Source organism: Fundulus heteroclitus, chromosome 5, assembly GCF_011125445.2.
Source record: "Fundulus heteroclitus isolate FHET01 chromosome 5, MU-UCD_Fhet_4.1, whole genome shotgun sequence".
Taxonomy (NCBI): domain Eukaryota; kingdom Metazoa; phylum Chordata; class Actinopteri; order Cyprinodontiformes; family Fundulidae; genus Fundulus; species Fundulus heteroclitus.
The window spans coordinates 38,942,774-38,957,015 of record NC_046365.1 but is presented as its reverse complement, the minus strand read 5'-3'; the positions used below and the strand labels follow the sequence as shown (position 1 = coordinate 38,957,015).

Sequence of the window (14,242 nt, the reverse complement as noted above, 5' to 3'; positions counted from 1 at the left end):
TGTTTTTAAAAGTTACTCGCCTTTATGTCATTAAAACAAAACTCCACAGCTCAAACCGGCTAAATCCGGCTGCAGTGTTTACCCCGAAACACATCCGCTCAGGTAATCCGGCGTTACGCCACAGTCAGGTACGAGTCAGATCGTACGATCCACGGCGGCGGGGTCAGAGGCTAATCCTCAATGAGATCACGTAGGCGAAGGAATGCGAGCAGATTTTAACAGCGCGCGCGTGTGGAGTAAACACTAACTTTTTCAACAACAAATCAGTTATTACATTAGTGGCTGGTTGCAGGAGACATTTTCAGAAATGAAAATTAAAAAGGGTCTAATTGATGGAATGTAGAATAGCGGCTCAATTTGCTCGACTAGTGACTGGAATCGGATAAATTTTGCTCCTCTTGTCAGCCAGATACAAAAAACTCAAAAAGCTGTTTGTTTTCATGGTCTGTGAACGCACCATAGTGTGTTAACATATTTCTGCATATGTTTGTTGCTAGAGGTAATATAGTCGGACATTTACCTGCTGAAAATCTTACAGCCCCTCTGTGCCTATAGGACAACATTTCAGTCGGATATCAATCGTTATTCTGCTGGAAGACTAAAAGAAAACCTATTTCCAGTTTTCTAGCCGAGGGGCTAGAACATCTTGCTTTACAACATATTTTAACACCAAGTAAACCTGAAGTCCACTATACTCTGACTCCCTAAACCTTGTAGGACCCAACAACGAACTACAGTGCTTGAGTTTATAAGACCTGTCTGGGGTGCTATTCATTAGTTTTTTGTGGAAGTTGTAAGTTATGTAAAACTCCTCCTAATTAATGTCCTCAAATAAAAGTTATTTTTTTTCCTGTGTCAGATTAAGTTAAATGCATTATTATGATTATTTAGAATAGGGTTTTGCACATATTTCATATTTTGTTCATCATGTTTAATCACTTAGCTTTTTCTTTTCAATTGGTACAAACATATTGACGACATGTATCAAAAAGTCAGGACTTTTATGGTTTATATGCTCCAGGGAGTGGGTGAAAGTGTAAAAGAGTAAATATTCCCTCTTCTTATCCATTTATCCTTTCATTTTACTACATAATGTCACACATGAAGCCAACATACAACATAACATACAAACATACACATTTAAAACATGGCATGTTTGCCATGATTTAAATGCTGAACTGCTGAAGCCACAAATGGACTCTGTACCACATTCATATATTGCACGGTTCTAATAAATACTCACCTGTACACTGTGAATAGCACACTGTCTATTTTCCCTGCATTGTTTACATTGTTAACATTTCAATTGTTTACATAAATTACTACTGCACCTTATCCTGAAACTTATTGCAATTTACTGTGATTTTTCAAGCTGTATGCAAACGAAATTTTGTTCTGTACGCACTCTGTGCATACAAAATGACAAATAAAGTGTCTAAGTCTAAGTTTGTGTATATAATATCTACATAAAATAGTAGAAAAAAAGATATTTTTTCCCTAAATTCATAATTTAAACCACTGAATGGACAAAAAAAAAAACAATTAGCAGGTAACAACCTTAATGATATCAATTGCACCCATCATAACCAGGAATTACCATATGTTTTCCTTTTAAAAGAGTAAAGGAATAAAGATAGTCAGCCTCTGTCTCAAGCGGAGGAGTTTGGGTATCTGGTGTCTCTGTCCACCAGTGATGGGAGGAACCAGAGATGAACAGATGAATCTGGGCTTCCTCTGCTGTAACGTGGATGATGCTCTGGTTTATTGTTGTAAAGAAAATTAGAGCCGAAAAGCAGAGCTCTTGATTTACTGGTGCGTCTGCGTTACGGCCCTCACCTACGGTCATGGGTTCCCCCAGAATAAGGAGGAGGATGTCGGGATGTTTGGGTGGATGGACTTTATGTTGTTGTTTGAGGAAACAAATCGATAACTGAACAAACTGTTGAAGTTGGGGTTTAGTTTTAGTGTCTTGCCTTAAACTTGCTGCCGCTGCTGTCAGAACCAGAACGGAGCAGCGCTGCATGTGTTCGCTGCCCCGGTTTCTCTTTAATCCATGTTTTCATTGTTTCTGGTGATAATGCACCGAGGCAGCGTTATCACACCGCACCTCCAGTCCAAAACAACACACCCTGCTGAGTTTATAACGCACACAGACGGGGGGGCCTTACCTCATATAGAACGGAGACGCTGGCCTGTCTTCATCCTGGGAGCTGAAATATAAAAAAAGACACATTTAATTTACCTGGCAGAGTGTTTCTATGCGGAAAAATGGTGTAAACGAGCCTGAAAATAGGCAGACGGAGACGGCTTTTGTTTGCAGAATAAAAACCATGCAGAGCTACAGATCGCTGCCTTTGTGAAGCTGTGTAAAAGTGTCCAATCACCTGTAGTTTCTTTGTATTTTCAATCAAAACAGCCAAAATTTGCTGTATTTTTTTGTTTCCGTGTTCTTGAACGAACGTTTCCTGCGCGTTTTTCACCAGGCCTTGCGTGCTTTTCACACATTTTTGGTCTTTCAGTGCATTTCTACGGTGATCGCCAAAGTATTCGCACCCTTTGAACTTCAGTTTATTTCATTGGGTTTCATTTTAAGTGATAGACCAACGCAAACACGTTTCGAGGCTCCAGAGGAAGGGAAATGGCTGGGGGAAAAAAGCTGAAAAGTGTGGCGTACATCTTTTTTCAGCCCCTCTGATCCCACCTTTCACTGCATGACACCAGCAAGACTTTCAGGTTACTTCAGTTCCAGCAGCTCTGCACATTTGGATTCAGATTGTCTGTAAACATTACATTTCAGTTGGGTTTGGATCTGGACTTTAAAGGAGCTGTTATATGCTGTAATATGAGCTATTCCGTTGTATCCCTGGCTGTATGTTTTTGGCCATTGTTCTGCTGGAAGGAAAGCCTCCATTCAAGTCTAAGCTCTTTTGCTGCCTCTAACAGATTTTCCTTCCAGATTGAGATTTATTTACCCCAAATCTACTTTTCCATTTATGTGCAGCTTCCCTGCCGGAGGAAAGCAATCCCACAGCATGATGCTGCCAGGATGGTGCATTCAGGAGGAGGTGCAGTGTTAGTTTTCTCACCTCACATGTTGTTTTGCATGTTGGGCCAAAAAAACATCTGGTTCTGGTCAGATTTGACCAGAAAACCTTCATCCACATGTTTGCAAATGGCACATCTCCAGGCTTTCTTTCAACAGTGGCGTTTTCCTGCTTCTCTTCCATAAAGGCCAGATATGTGAAGTAAACATCTGATAGGAAATGGGCAGACTAGCAGCCTCTCTGTGGTTCCCTTAGCATGTTTCTGCATGTTTTGTGTGATTGCCCTCAATCCTCCTGGCTAATGTCAGCTCCCAGGCTAATAAAATGGACAAACGGCTGTTTTTGAACCCTACAGAATCTGATTCTCTGCTGCTGGCTTCTGTTTCCCTAAAGCCTGAGTTGGTGAGCACACCCCGGACTGTGCCCTGGAGATGCAGCTGTTTTGAGTGGACCTCAGAAGGATCCGCTTTTACGTGAACGAAGGTCGGTGTGCTGATGTCAAAGTGTTACAGAAGACACGTAGTCCTCACCTGGAGTCATTTTATATAGACTGTAAATCTCTTTTATAAATACAGTTCTTCTCATTTGTTCTGGCCGATGTTTACATCCCACCACACATCAGAGGCTGTAATGTAGCTGAAATGGAGTATGCGTGACCTCAATACGCTGTGACATGATACACCAGTTTTTGTGAGGACATGTGTGAGCTGACCACGACATTTCTCACATACAAGAACAAACCATGGTTCAATCCACACCTGAGGAAGTTTGGTCGGACCAAGGAGGAGGCTTACAGCAGTGGGGACCAGGCCCTGTAAAGGTCAGGAACTAAACTGAGCATGGAGATCAGGGCAGTAAAGAGAAACTACAGCGAGAAGATAAAAGTAGCTTCTCGCTGTAACGACCCTGCTAAAGCTTGGAGGACCTTAATTAATGTTCTAAACTACAGAACTGGTGGACGACTTGTTGTCTGCTCCTGAACCTTTAAGTGTCGCTGAAGTTTTCATCTACCAGTTAATTTACCCGCTTCATGCACCTCAAAGGTGGTCAAGTTGTGCCAGAAACTTTTAGATCTCTTGTGGACAACCTTAACAAATTCTACTACAGGTCTAAAAAAGCGCCCGTTTACATTTCCTAACAACTCGTCGACATCTCATTCAGACACCAATCACCCTCCCCTCCTCAGACCTGGATCAAAGATCTCTGAGGAAGATGCAAAAATGGCCTCTCAGTGTGAGAAGACCAGGAGAGGTCCAGGACCAGACGATGTCTCCCCCTCCTGCTGGAAATCCTGTGCTGACCTGCGCTGTGTGATGTTCTCTCATGCCTCAAATGCTCCATCATCATCCCGGTCCACAAGAAACACACCACCACAGGGTTAAATGACTACAGGCCCGTCGCCCTGATGTCTGCAGTGATGAAGCAGCTGAAGGAGATCATAGACCCCCCGCAGTTTGCTTTCTGGGTAAACAGGTGGGTCTATGATGCCATCAGACTGGGACTACGCTTCATCCTGCAGCGCCTCAACCACCCAGGGATGTCTGTGTCGACACCATCAACACAGACATGCTCCACCAGAAGCTCAGCCAGCTCACAGCACAAGCCTCCACCTGTCAGTAGATCACCAGCTTCCTCACAGACCTGGAGCAACAGGTGATGCCGGGGAACATCTTCTCCCACACAAGAACCATCAGAACCCCAGGGGCGTGTCCTCTCCCCGCTCCTCTTCTCTCTGGACACAATGACTGCACCTCGGCTGACCCATTTTTTTTTTTTTTTTTTTTTTTTTTACTGTCTGCTCGTCAGTTTTCTTCTGATTTTAAGGACACCCTGCAGACTATTAACATGACTCCGCCAGATGTATTTCGCTCCGCCTAGCTTCACTCACATACATCTGGGACACCGCCATTGGAATTGCCTTTACTGAAGGCTGGGCCTTATCAAAACTCCTTGCATATGATTGGATAAGCCACTTGTCTGTCATCTTTATCGACGTGCTATTTCAACCACTCACACCGAAGCTAACCCGTGACGCTGATGAGAGCGACGCAGGAAAAATAAAACTTTTTTTTTAATGTGTTTGCGGCTCTAGAGGCACGCGTTTTTTTTACAGTGAGCTGACAGGAAGAGGGGGGAAGACAGGCGGCAAAGCGCCGCGGGTTGGAGTCGATCCCGGGCCGACCGCGTCGAGGACTAAAAGCCTCCTAACATGGTTCACGCTAACCGCTAACCGCTCCGGGGCGCGTCCACGTCTGCTGTGATGCGCCCCGGAAAACAAAACTTGCCAAATCCGGTCGGGAGAAGAGCGAAAACATGGTTTCCACCAACAAAAGCCTTCAGAGGCGTTCTCTGATGTTCTTTTAATGAAACAATATTAGGTAGATTGGACAACACAGAAGAAATAGCAGCATCAATGTTAACGCTTGCTTCCTCGACGAGCCGCCATTGATATTAAAACAGTCTCACGTCACGGTCGCTTCTCCACTACGTCACATCTATGAGACTCCAGCCCTGCGTCCTGATTGGCCAGACCATAAAATTGGTTGGAGAAATCACTTTCAATGGGCGATGTCCCAGATGTATGTGAGTGAAGCTAGGCGGAGCGAAATACATCTGGGGGAGTCAGGTTAGCAGGCTATGGGAAGGTGTGTCATTTACTTAAAGATCAAAATGCCATCTCCAGCCAACGTGTACAGAAATGAGCCGGTTAAAGGCTTTAGTCCTGTGTGTCAGCAACACATGATGACGTTACGCAACACCGAGAGGAACTCAATGCTGGCACCGAATGCTGAAGTCGCTTAACATTCTCCAAATCTCTCACAGGCCAAGTTTCACAACCCCAGTCCAATCGAAGCGAGACCTGTAGTTTAAAAATGATCTATGATCTATTTGATAAGCTGAAGAACAAAAGAATCCCAGACAGACTGATTTTTGGTCCATTTCAGTAACACAATAAAAAATAAATAAATCCTCAGAATTAATCAAAAAGGTTATAAAGCTCTTTTCCTGGGGTTCTCCAAATCCGCAGGTCGGTTCAAATCTTTACACACACACTCTTCCAGCTGTGGAAATGTTTTACATTTCTACTTAAATCAAATATGAAATTAGATTATACAATCTTAAAATAATCATTAAATCCTGGTATTTCTAAGCGTTTAGGATGTACTCATAAGGTATCAATGGAAATATAGACAGGCCCGCAGCATCATGCATCCTTCACCATTTTTAACAGAATAGAAGTCCAGTTGTTTTTATTTTTTGAAGTTTGAAGTGTTGCCTTGAGATACATCCACAGCTGTGCCTCTTTTCAGATAATTTTTGTCTTTGAAGAAATAAATACATTTATATCTTTGTCATTATTGTGACATTCAGCCAAGAGAAACAGTTTTGGTAACCTCGACTGATCTAAAGCTGGAAAACTTTACTTTTATCCAACGTCAGATAGCGAGAAAAACAAAAAAACAAGAAACAAAGGAAAGCTACGGCTGGATGTTTTGGTACTCTGGTGTGTTTTCCTACAGGATGTACCTGCAGGAGGCTTACTGGAAGAGGCAGGTACGCCGAGGGAACCAGCAGCACCTCAACAAGCTCAAAACAGAGGAATTAGGTTTCAAGTCAGGTGCGGATTGAAATGGGCCAGAGTTCATCCGGCTTCCGAACGTTTCCCTCAAACCACACGACGTACAGAACATAAGCATGTTTTCCTTCGCGTCGCTTCGGCTGCTTCCACGTTTCTCAGAGCCTCGGTGCCCTCTGCCCTCCGTGCACGTACCCGTGTTATTAGTCTGGCAAGCTCATTAAAATAACGGGGGCTGTCGCTGTGCTGCCGTGAATTGCGAAAGCGGAAATCCTGCTTACCCACCACCTCTGTGAGGGGATAAGGAGAAGCTTTGGGAGGCATGCTCGCAGGAGGACTGATCCCTCCAGGAAACGGAGGAAGCAAATAAGACGCTGGTCAACAGGGTCAAGCTTCCACTTTTTCACACTTCTCAAAAACGCTGGAAGTTATCTGATTTACGGTCTTTGAAACTCTAACCTTAAACCACTCCTAAATTCCTCTCTTTCTCCCTGAGGTGGCCATACTTTCTTCACCATTTTGAGGGTTCTGCAGGTTCTGTAAAGGATATCTCGGACTTTGGTTGATTTTTGCTTAGTTTTAGTCCAGTTCTGGTACCAGACCAACACAGCACAAGTAAAAAAAAAGGAAGGAGCATCAGGCCTGGAGATGCATTCTCCTCCAGCTGATCATCTACTGTTTGGCAGGTTTTCAGCTATTAGCTGGTTGGAAACGACGTTGTTGGGAGAAATGTGCTACTTTCCACGGTTCTGCTGGCCTCTTAAGACCCGGGCCTTTAGCACTGAAGCTGTGCCGCTCAGAGTGAAGCATGACTCCATTCCTCTGAGTTTCAGGGCGTGGTCTCCTACAGTGGTAGCCTCGTGAGACCATCCTGATCTCGCGAGCTTTCAAGGTTTCACTCGCAGATCAGTCTGGCTACTTTCCGTTAAAGAAAATTTGGAGCCGTTCACCAAACGAACGTCCAATCAGCGTTGGCTTTGAGGCGGGTTGAGGTGTGACGCAACGAGAAGCGCGACAGTTCAGTCTAAAGAACATGGCGGCTTCAGCCGATGAAACTAGCGTTAGCGTGGCTATTGAGCAAGTTTTATCGGAATTACAGAGTATTTCTTCGCTGAAAGAAGAGCAAAACACTGCTCTGGAGGCTTTTCTCAGAGGAAAAGATGTTTTTGCTCTTCTCCCGACTGGTTTCAGCAAGAAACTTGTGGTTATGTTTTCGTCGTCGCTGTTAGTACGTCATATGCTTCGTTGATCTGATTGGTTTATTTGGCCCGTCTATCACCAACATAGGCCAATCAGCTAACCAGTATTTTTGCCCCTTACCAAAATTACTTCAACGGAAGGTTTCCAGATGGATATGCGGAGCAAAAACTGGAGTCAATTAAGGCTGATCAGACATGTGATCAGGATGCCTGCTGGACACCTCCTGTTGGAGGAGTTTCAGACGCATCCAGTTAAGTTTGCCGACTGTCATCATGCTGATTGGGTTTTGATTTTATGGCTTTAAAATCAGAGTCAAGTATTCAGAGACTTGTGACTTGACTTGGACTTTAACACCATTGACTCGAGACTTGAATTGGTTTACTTGAAAAGACTTGATATTTTGCCCATAATCTAACGCTTAAGACATCTATCATTAAAAAAGTGCGCACCAATAATTAATTTCATTCAATCAGTATCTAAAAATGCAGACCGTTCCCCTCTTTCCCCTCTCTGTACGTATGTGTGCGTGAGATGCAGCACAGCCAATCAAATTAACCAGATTAAAAAAAAAAAAAAAAAGCAAAAGAAATGGTTAAGGACAAAAAGGCTCCCAAGACTAATTTTGTTTGGCTCTGAATATGAAGTTCTGCTGTTGCATTTTTCACTGAATATTCTGGAAATATATAGTTCAAAGGAAGACTGTTCTTGAAGTTTGATTTGTATTGTTTTGTAAGTTCGGTTGCTCTCATCACATTTTGAGATAAATACTGATTTAAAAAAGAGCACATGCTCTATTCCTTACATTTGACATGTATTTCAAAATTGTTAAAGACTCAAAATGACTTGAAATTAGAAGTTTCAGACTCGGGACTTGACCTGACTCTGATTTGGCTGTCCGTACTTGAGACTTGAGTCGGGACTTGAGGATAAAGACTTGAGAATTACTTGGGACTTGCAAAACAGTGACTTGGTCCCACCTCTGGCTCAGACTGATCAGGTTATGGACACTAAAGTTGATTAAAATAGCTGACATTTGCAACAGGATGGTTGAAGACTTTTGCACGGCGCTATATGCAGATATTTGAGAAGGAACTAAATGATCTTCATTTACTTGGATTTAAAGTATTTCGTAAATGCTTACTTGTTTATTTGCAGAGATATTTTGATGATAGCACAAGAGATTAGATGTTAAAAATAAAGATTAATCAAAATACTTGTGATTTCATTTTCCCTTACATATCATATGACCTGAAGGACTGACAGCCTTTGCTTACATTTCATAACTTTAACATCTAACACGGGAAAGCAGTGCAGCACAGCGCTTTGATGTGTGCAGGAAGGCCGGTTCTGTCCAGTCTGCAGGTTGTTGCTGTAAAAGCATTTTTTTTTTTTTTCCGTCAGACACTCAGAGTTTCTGACTTAAGGCCAACGATGCAGTAATATCAACAGGGTACCTGCATTCACACCACAGCGCTACGTTCCTCATGCCCAGCGATTTCTAAAGGGCTTCTAAGAACTCCACTGGTTACATCACAAGATTCAGTGAAGCACGGCAACTCTACACAAAATCCACTATGCATCGCCCCATTAGAAACTACGCACCCCTACAGGCACCAAGAGATCACTTTACATTGTTATGTCAGGTTTCTGCAGCCTGTCTGTTGGATAGGGGACGGGAAGAACCAGGCTGGACAGAACACCAGCATGTATTTATTTAATGAAGGGAAGAAAAACTGGTACAGTTCAGAAGTTTACATACAGCAATCACGCACATTAGAGCGATTTCCCCCCCATTTTGTTCTCAACAAGATGTTTCAAGCAGTTTGAAAAAACAAGAATTGGATGCACATGTTTGATTTGATTGGGGATTTCCTGGAATCCACACAGGTTCAAAATTATACCTGTAGGACACAACGTATGCATACATTAAGCTAAATCTTTAACTTAAGATCATTAAATCATCAGTTTGAAGAACTCATTTAAGCTTCACAGCTGCTGGCGGTGCGGGTAAATTACACAAACTGGACAGATTATCGCCTTCATCTCAAATCAGCAGCTAAACGGCTGAACCTGGGAGGCAGATGGGCGTTCGAGGAGGCCTCTCACCCCAAACACACTTTAAAACAGTTTTTTTTAGAGGCAAATAAAGGAGATTAACATTGAGCTTCTGGAGAGGTGCTGACTGGACTCCTGGTAAAACATTTACTATCCAGGAAACCAAACAATTTAACTAAATTCTACCAATTCTGCCCAGAGGAGTGGGCAAATATCCAGCCAGAATTATGCTAGGAGCTCTGAAGGGTACTAGAAGCATGATGTGAGGTTACAACTTGATAAGCGACATCTAAGGCGGGGTAAACCCTAGACAGGCCACCAGTCCATCACAGTGCAACTTGGACACACATGGGATAAACAACCATGCGCACACTTATACCTAAGAACCATTTACAGAGACCAAAACTAGTCATGTTTCTGGAGGAAGCTGGAGTACCCGGAGAGAATCCATGCATGCACAGGGAGAACATGCAAACTTTATGCATACAGACCCCAGGGTTTGAACCCAGGACCTTTATGCTGCAAGGCAGCAGACCCAGCAGTTCATTAAATAGATTATTGCACATTAGTAATGTATATAACTGAATGCACCTTCCCTACTCTGCACCTTCTTGTATGAACCGATGTGACGAGTGAATTTCTCCATTGTGTGATCTATAAAGACTATCTTATCTTATCTTATTAACGGGGCTGTACGTATTTAAGCCTGTGAGAATCTTTCTCTCCGTTTGAATAATAGAGGAAATCCAAAATAATTTCTAACTTGTGCATCCGATTTTTTTGTTTGTTTGTTTTTGAAAATCAACACATTTTATCACACAGGCATGGAGTGACAGCTGCTCAAATAAATCCAAGAAAGCCCAAAATCAAAATGAGATGAATGCTCGCAGTGACTGCTGGTAACCTCTGAGGACAACTGCATGTCAGTGACCAATCTGTGTCTTTTCTGTTAAAAATTATGCTTTACAAATGAATCTAAAAGAAGGACCCCCCCCCCCCCCCCACCGGTAAATTTGATTCCCCCAAAGAGTGGGTTACACCAGACCCGAGAGGCCGGAGCGGCTCTGGATGGGGGACTTCCTGGAATGTAGGGAACCTGTGTGAAATTTAACACGGTAACGAAGCAGATGAGAGAGGAAGAAAACCTGTCAAAATTCAAATGTGCTCTGAATGTCAAATAAAAAGCATAAAAAAAAGGTTTCAATTAAAATAAAACGTACGAAAAACCCGCTGTCTGTTTTGCGTTAAAATCAAACAGACATGTCCGACACTTAGCTATGAAAAATGAGAGCAAGCTGCCATGTAGCCATGAGAACAGCTCCAGATATGAAGAGATTTACCCTGATGGAAAATCATCAGCAATATTTAAAAAAAAACTGCTTCACATAACTGATCTAAATGCAGATTTCTGGAGGATTTACTTGTTAATATACTCAGACAAATACCTCAGAGCATTTACAGCCACTAAGGGTGAGAATCCAAAGCTTCCTTGTATTATAAGACGTTTTTCCCCTTACTGGTTTTGCTGCACCCAGCTATCATGTCAGATTGCTGACGCACAACTCTGTGACCCTCCCGTCAACCTGGTCGGGGTTCTGTGACCCGATCCGAGTTGGCAGCCAAAGTTTTCGCCTGTGAGGGAAGCCGGCTGAAGATTTACTGGCCTTTTGACATGGTGAGGATAAATGGGAGGGATCAGATTTGCTTTAGCGGTGTGACCGTCTGAGTGAGCCATTGTATCCAGCCAAAATCTCAATATATATATATATATATATATATATATATATATATATATATATATTCCCCCAAGAACTAAACTGAACTGAATTTATCTAAATATACAGAAACAAAAGTTGTTAGGAAATCTGTTGATAAAAAATGTGCTTCAGTAACTTCAGTAACTTCAGTACAGATTGCTTTTTACTATTGTGTTCATTTTGCTGCAAGGTGCTAATGGATCTGGTTCTGACACGATTCCCATCTGAATCTCTGATTTATGTTCTTCTAAAGGTCCCCTGTGCGTCTTGCAGAAACCAAAGCTGTCTATTGGTCATGAGGGGTGCTGGTGCCTATCTCCAGCTGTCAATGGGTGAGAGGCGGGGTGCACCCAGGTCGCCAGTCCTGGGTGTATCCAGGGCAACACAGAGAAATACAACCGTTCATGCACACAGGAGAATTTAAAGCATAACCCAACAGTCATGTTTTTGGACTGTGTACCTGGAGAGAACATGCAAACTCCATGCGGAAAGACTCGAACCCAGAACCTTCTTGCTGCAAGGCAACATTGCTGCCCACTGCGCCTGTGCAGCCACACCAACGCTGTCATTAATCAAATTGCTTCAGCTTGAAACACCTTTATGTTTCACATGCAAAGTTTTTCTCTCTGTCTTTGGTTTTGGTCTCTTTTTTTCCATCAACAGACGCAGACCACAGTCCTCCCTGAGTCGGGCTGTCATGCAGGTTTAGATACAACCAGCCTAAACAAGTGCAGAAGAAAACCGGAGATGCGGCGTGAACTAATGTGGGGGCGTCTTAATTTATGCCTTGTTATTTTGAATCTGAAAATGGTCTTTTCTCTAGTTGCTGTCGCTCATTTTAATTATTAGAATGTTTCATTGTTGCTCACATGTATGCTAAATATTGAAAAGATATGCCCTGATTTGGACATTTGTTTTGTCAACATGGTGGTTTACTAGTTATTATCACAGCACCTTGCTTCTCTTCAGAAATGTTTAAATCCACGCATTTGTCACTTCTAGGCTGGATAATAATAAGTAAAAATTTAATAGAAGTCTTCATCTTATCCACTTACAAAATGTTCTTTATTTAACAGGAAGCAAATCTGCACACTGCGCCTTTCTTTGTATTTCAATTTGGACCTAATATTTCATTCAGGACGCTTCATCCGGCTGTTGGTCTGGATGAAAAAAAGCAAAGTAAAAAGTAAAAAGTGAAGACATCTGCTGGGAATATTTTTTTAATCGGATTTACATCTACAGGATGTCACTGTAGTCAAATTCCTCCAAACTGTATTAGTTTACCTACAAAGCAGGAAATTATAGGAAGATCTGTGTTTTTGTTGCAGCTGCCCATGTTTATTCTGTGGAGGAATCAATTTATTATGTTACACATGTTTAAAGTATATTGACAGTCTGTATGGCGGCTAAGCGTCATGGAGGGAAGGCCTGAGGCTTGGAATCACCGGTGCAGGTTTTCCAGCACTTTGTCTCTCCAGGCTGCTGGAGGTCGTATCGTTGCTCTCTTCATGATCTTTACAATCACTTATCGTTCTCAAACATCTCTGACATTAACTTTGGGATTTTTCCTTTCCGTAGAACGCACTTTTAGCTCAGTGCTTTGGTATTTTTCTCTGCCTCCTTGCTTTTCTCTCAGTCAGTCCTGAACCCAGTCTAATGACTTCCAGGGGAACCGCTTATCACGTGAATCTGAATGAGTTGTACCCTACCTGGATGGAAATTTACTGTTTTATGGTCGGATTCTAACCCAAATCTGACATTATTGGACTGGGGCTCGTTGGAAGGAGTGGGATTCGGCTGCTGGTGTTTGCAGATGGCGGCACTGTCACTAGTCTGATCCACATCAATGATGAGCCTAACCCGCTCAGGACTGTGAGGATGACGGTGGACCTCTGGAGAACATACCCCAACAGTGCCTCTAGTCACTATATAGATCATTTCCGGTTCCTAGGAACCACCCTATCCCAGGACCCAAGCTGGTCCTCACACATAGACACGGTTCGGAAGAAGGTCCAGCAGAGACTGGCCTTTCAGCAGCAGCTCCAGAAGTACAACCTTCCCCCGGAGCTGCTGGTCTTCTTCCACACCGACCGTAATCACTCTGTTCTGTGTTCATCCATCACTGTGTCCACTAAACAGAACCGGTCCAGACTGCAAGGACCAGTCGGGCCTGCAGAGAGGATCCTTTGGTGCTGACCTTCCCTGCATCCAGGACCTGTACTGGTCTAGGGTCAGAAAAAGCGCAGCGAGCATCTGTGCAGACAAACATGTTTAGACTTTTACCCTCGGATCCCACAGAGCGCTGTTTGTTAAAACCAGCAGAGACCGCTTCCAGGCCGTCAACACGATAAAAACCTCACAGCCTGATTGGTCAGCCACACTGCTGTGAAACATAAGTATATTTCCTATTTTACATACATGTGTGAATACACATTTATTCTCCTTTTTTATCTGCACTAAATAGTATTTACCCATAAGCGTGTAAAACCAACATCAAACTTGTTGTTTTGTGGATCCAAACCAAGTCCACTGCAAAAATGGAATAAAAATAAGTAAAATGTTCATAAAATGAGTGTATTTGTCCTTGATTTGAGCAGGTAAATAAGATG

At 42.9% G+C, this 14,242-nt stretch overlaps 1 protein-coding gene across 3 annotated transcripts in view; it reads right to left on the bottom strand.

Annotated features, from left to right (window-relative positions):
• Positions 1-14,242, bottom strand: part of LOC105926505 (protein FAM13A) — an 84,444-nt gene that overhangs the window by 39,266 nt on the left and 30,936 nt on the right. For all 3 annotated transcript variants that reach the window (XM_021316623.2, XM_021316627.2, XM_012862871.3), the window contains exon 9: positions 2,169-2,210. In XM_021316623.2, coding sequence (XP_021172298.2) covers positions 2,169-2,210 — 42 coding nt within the window. The remainder of the gene's footprint in view (positions 1-2,168; positions 2,211-14,242) is intronic.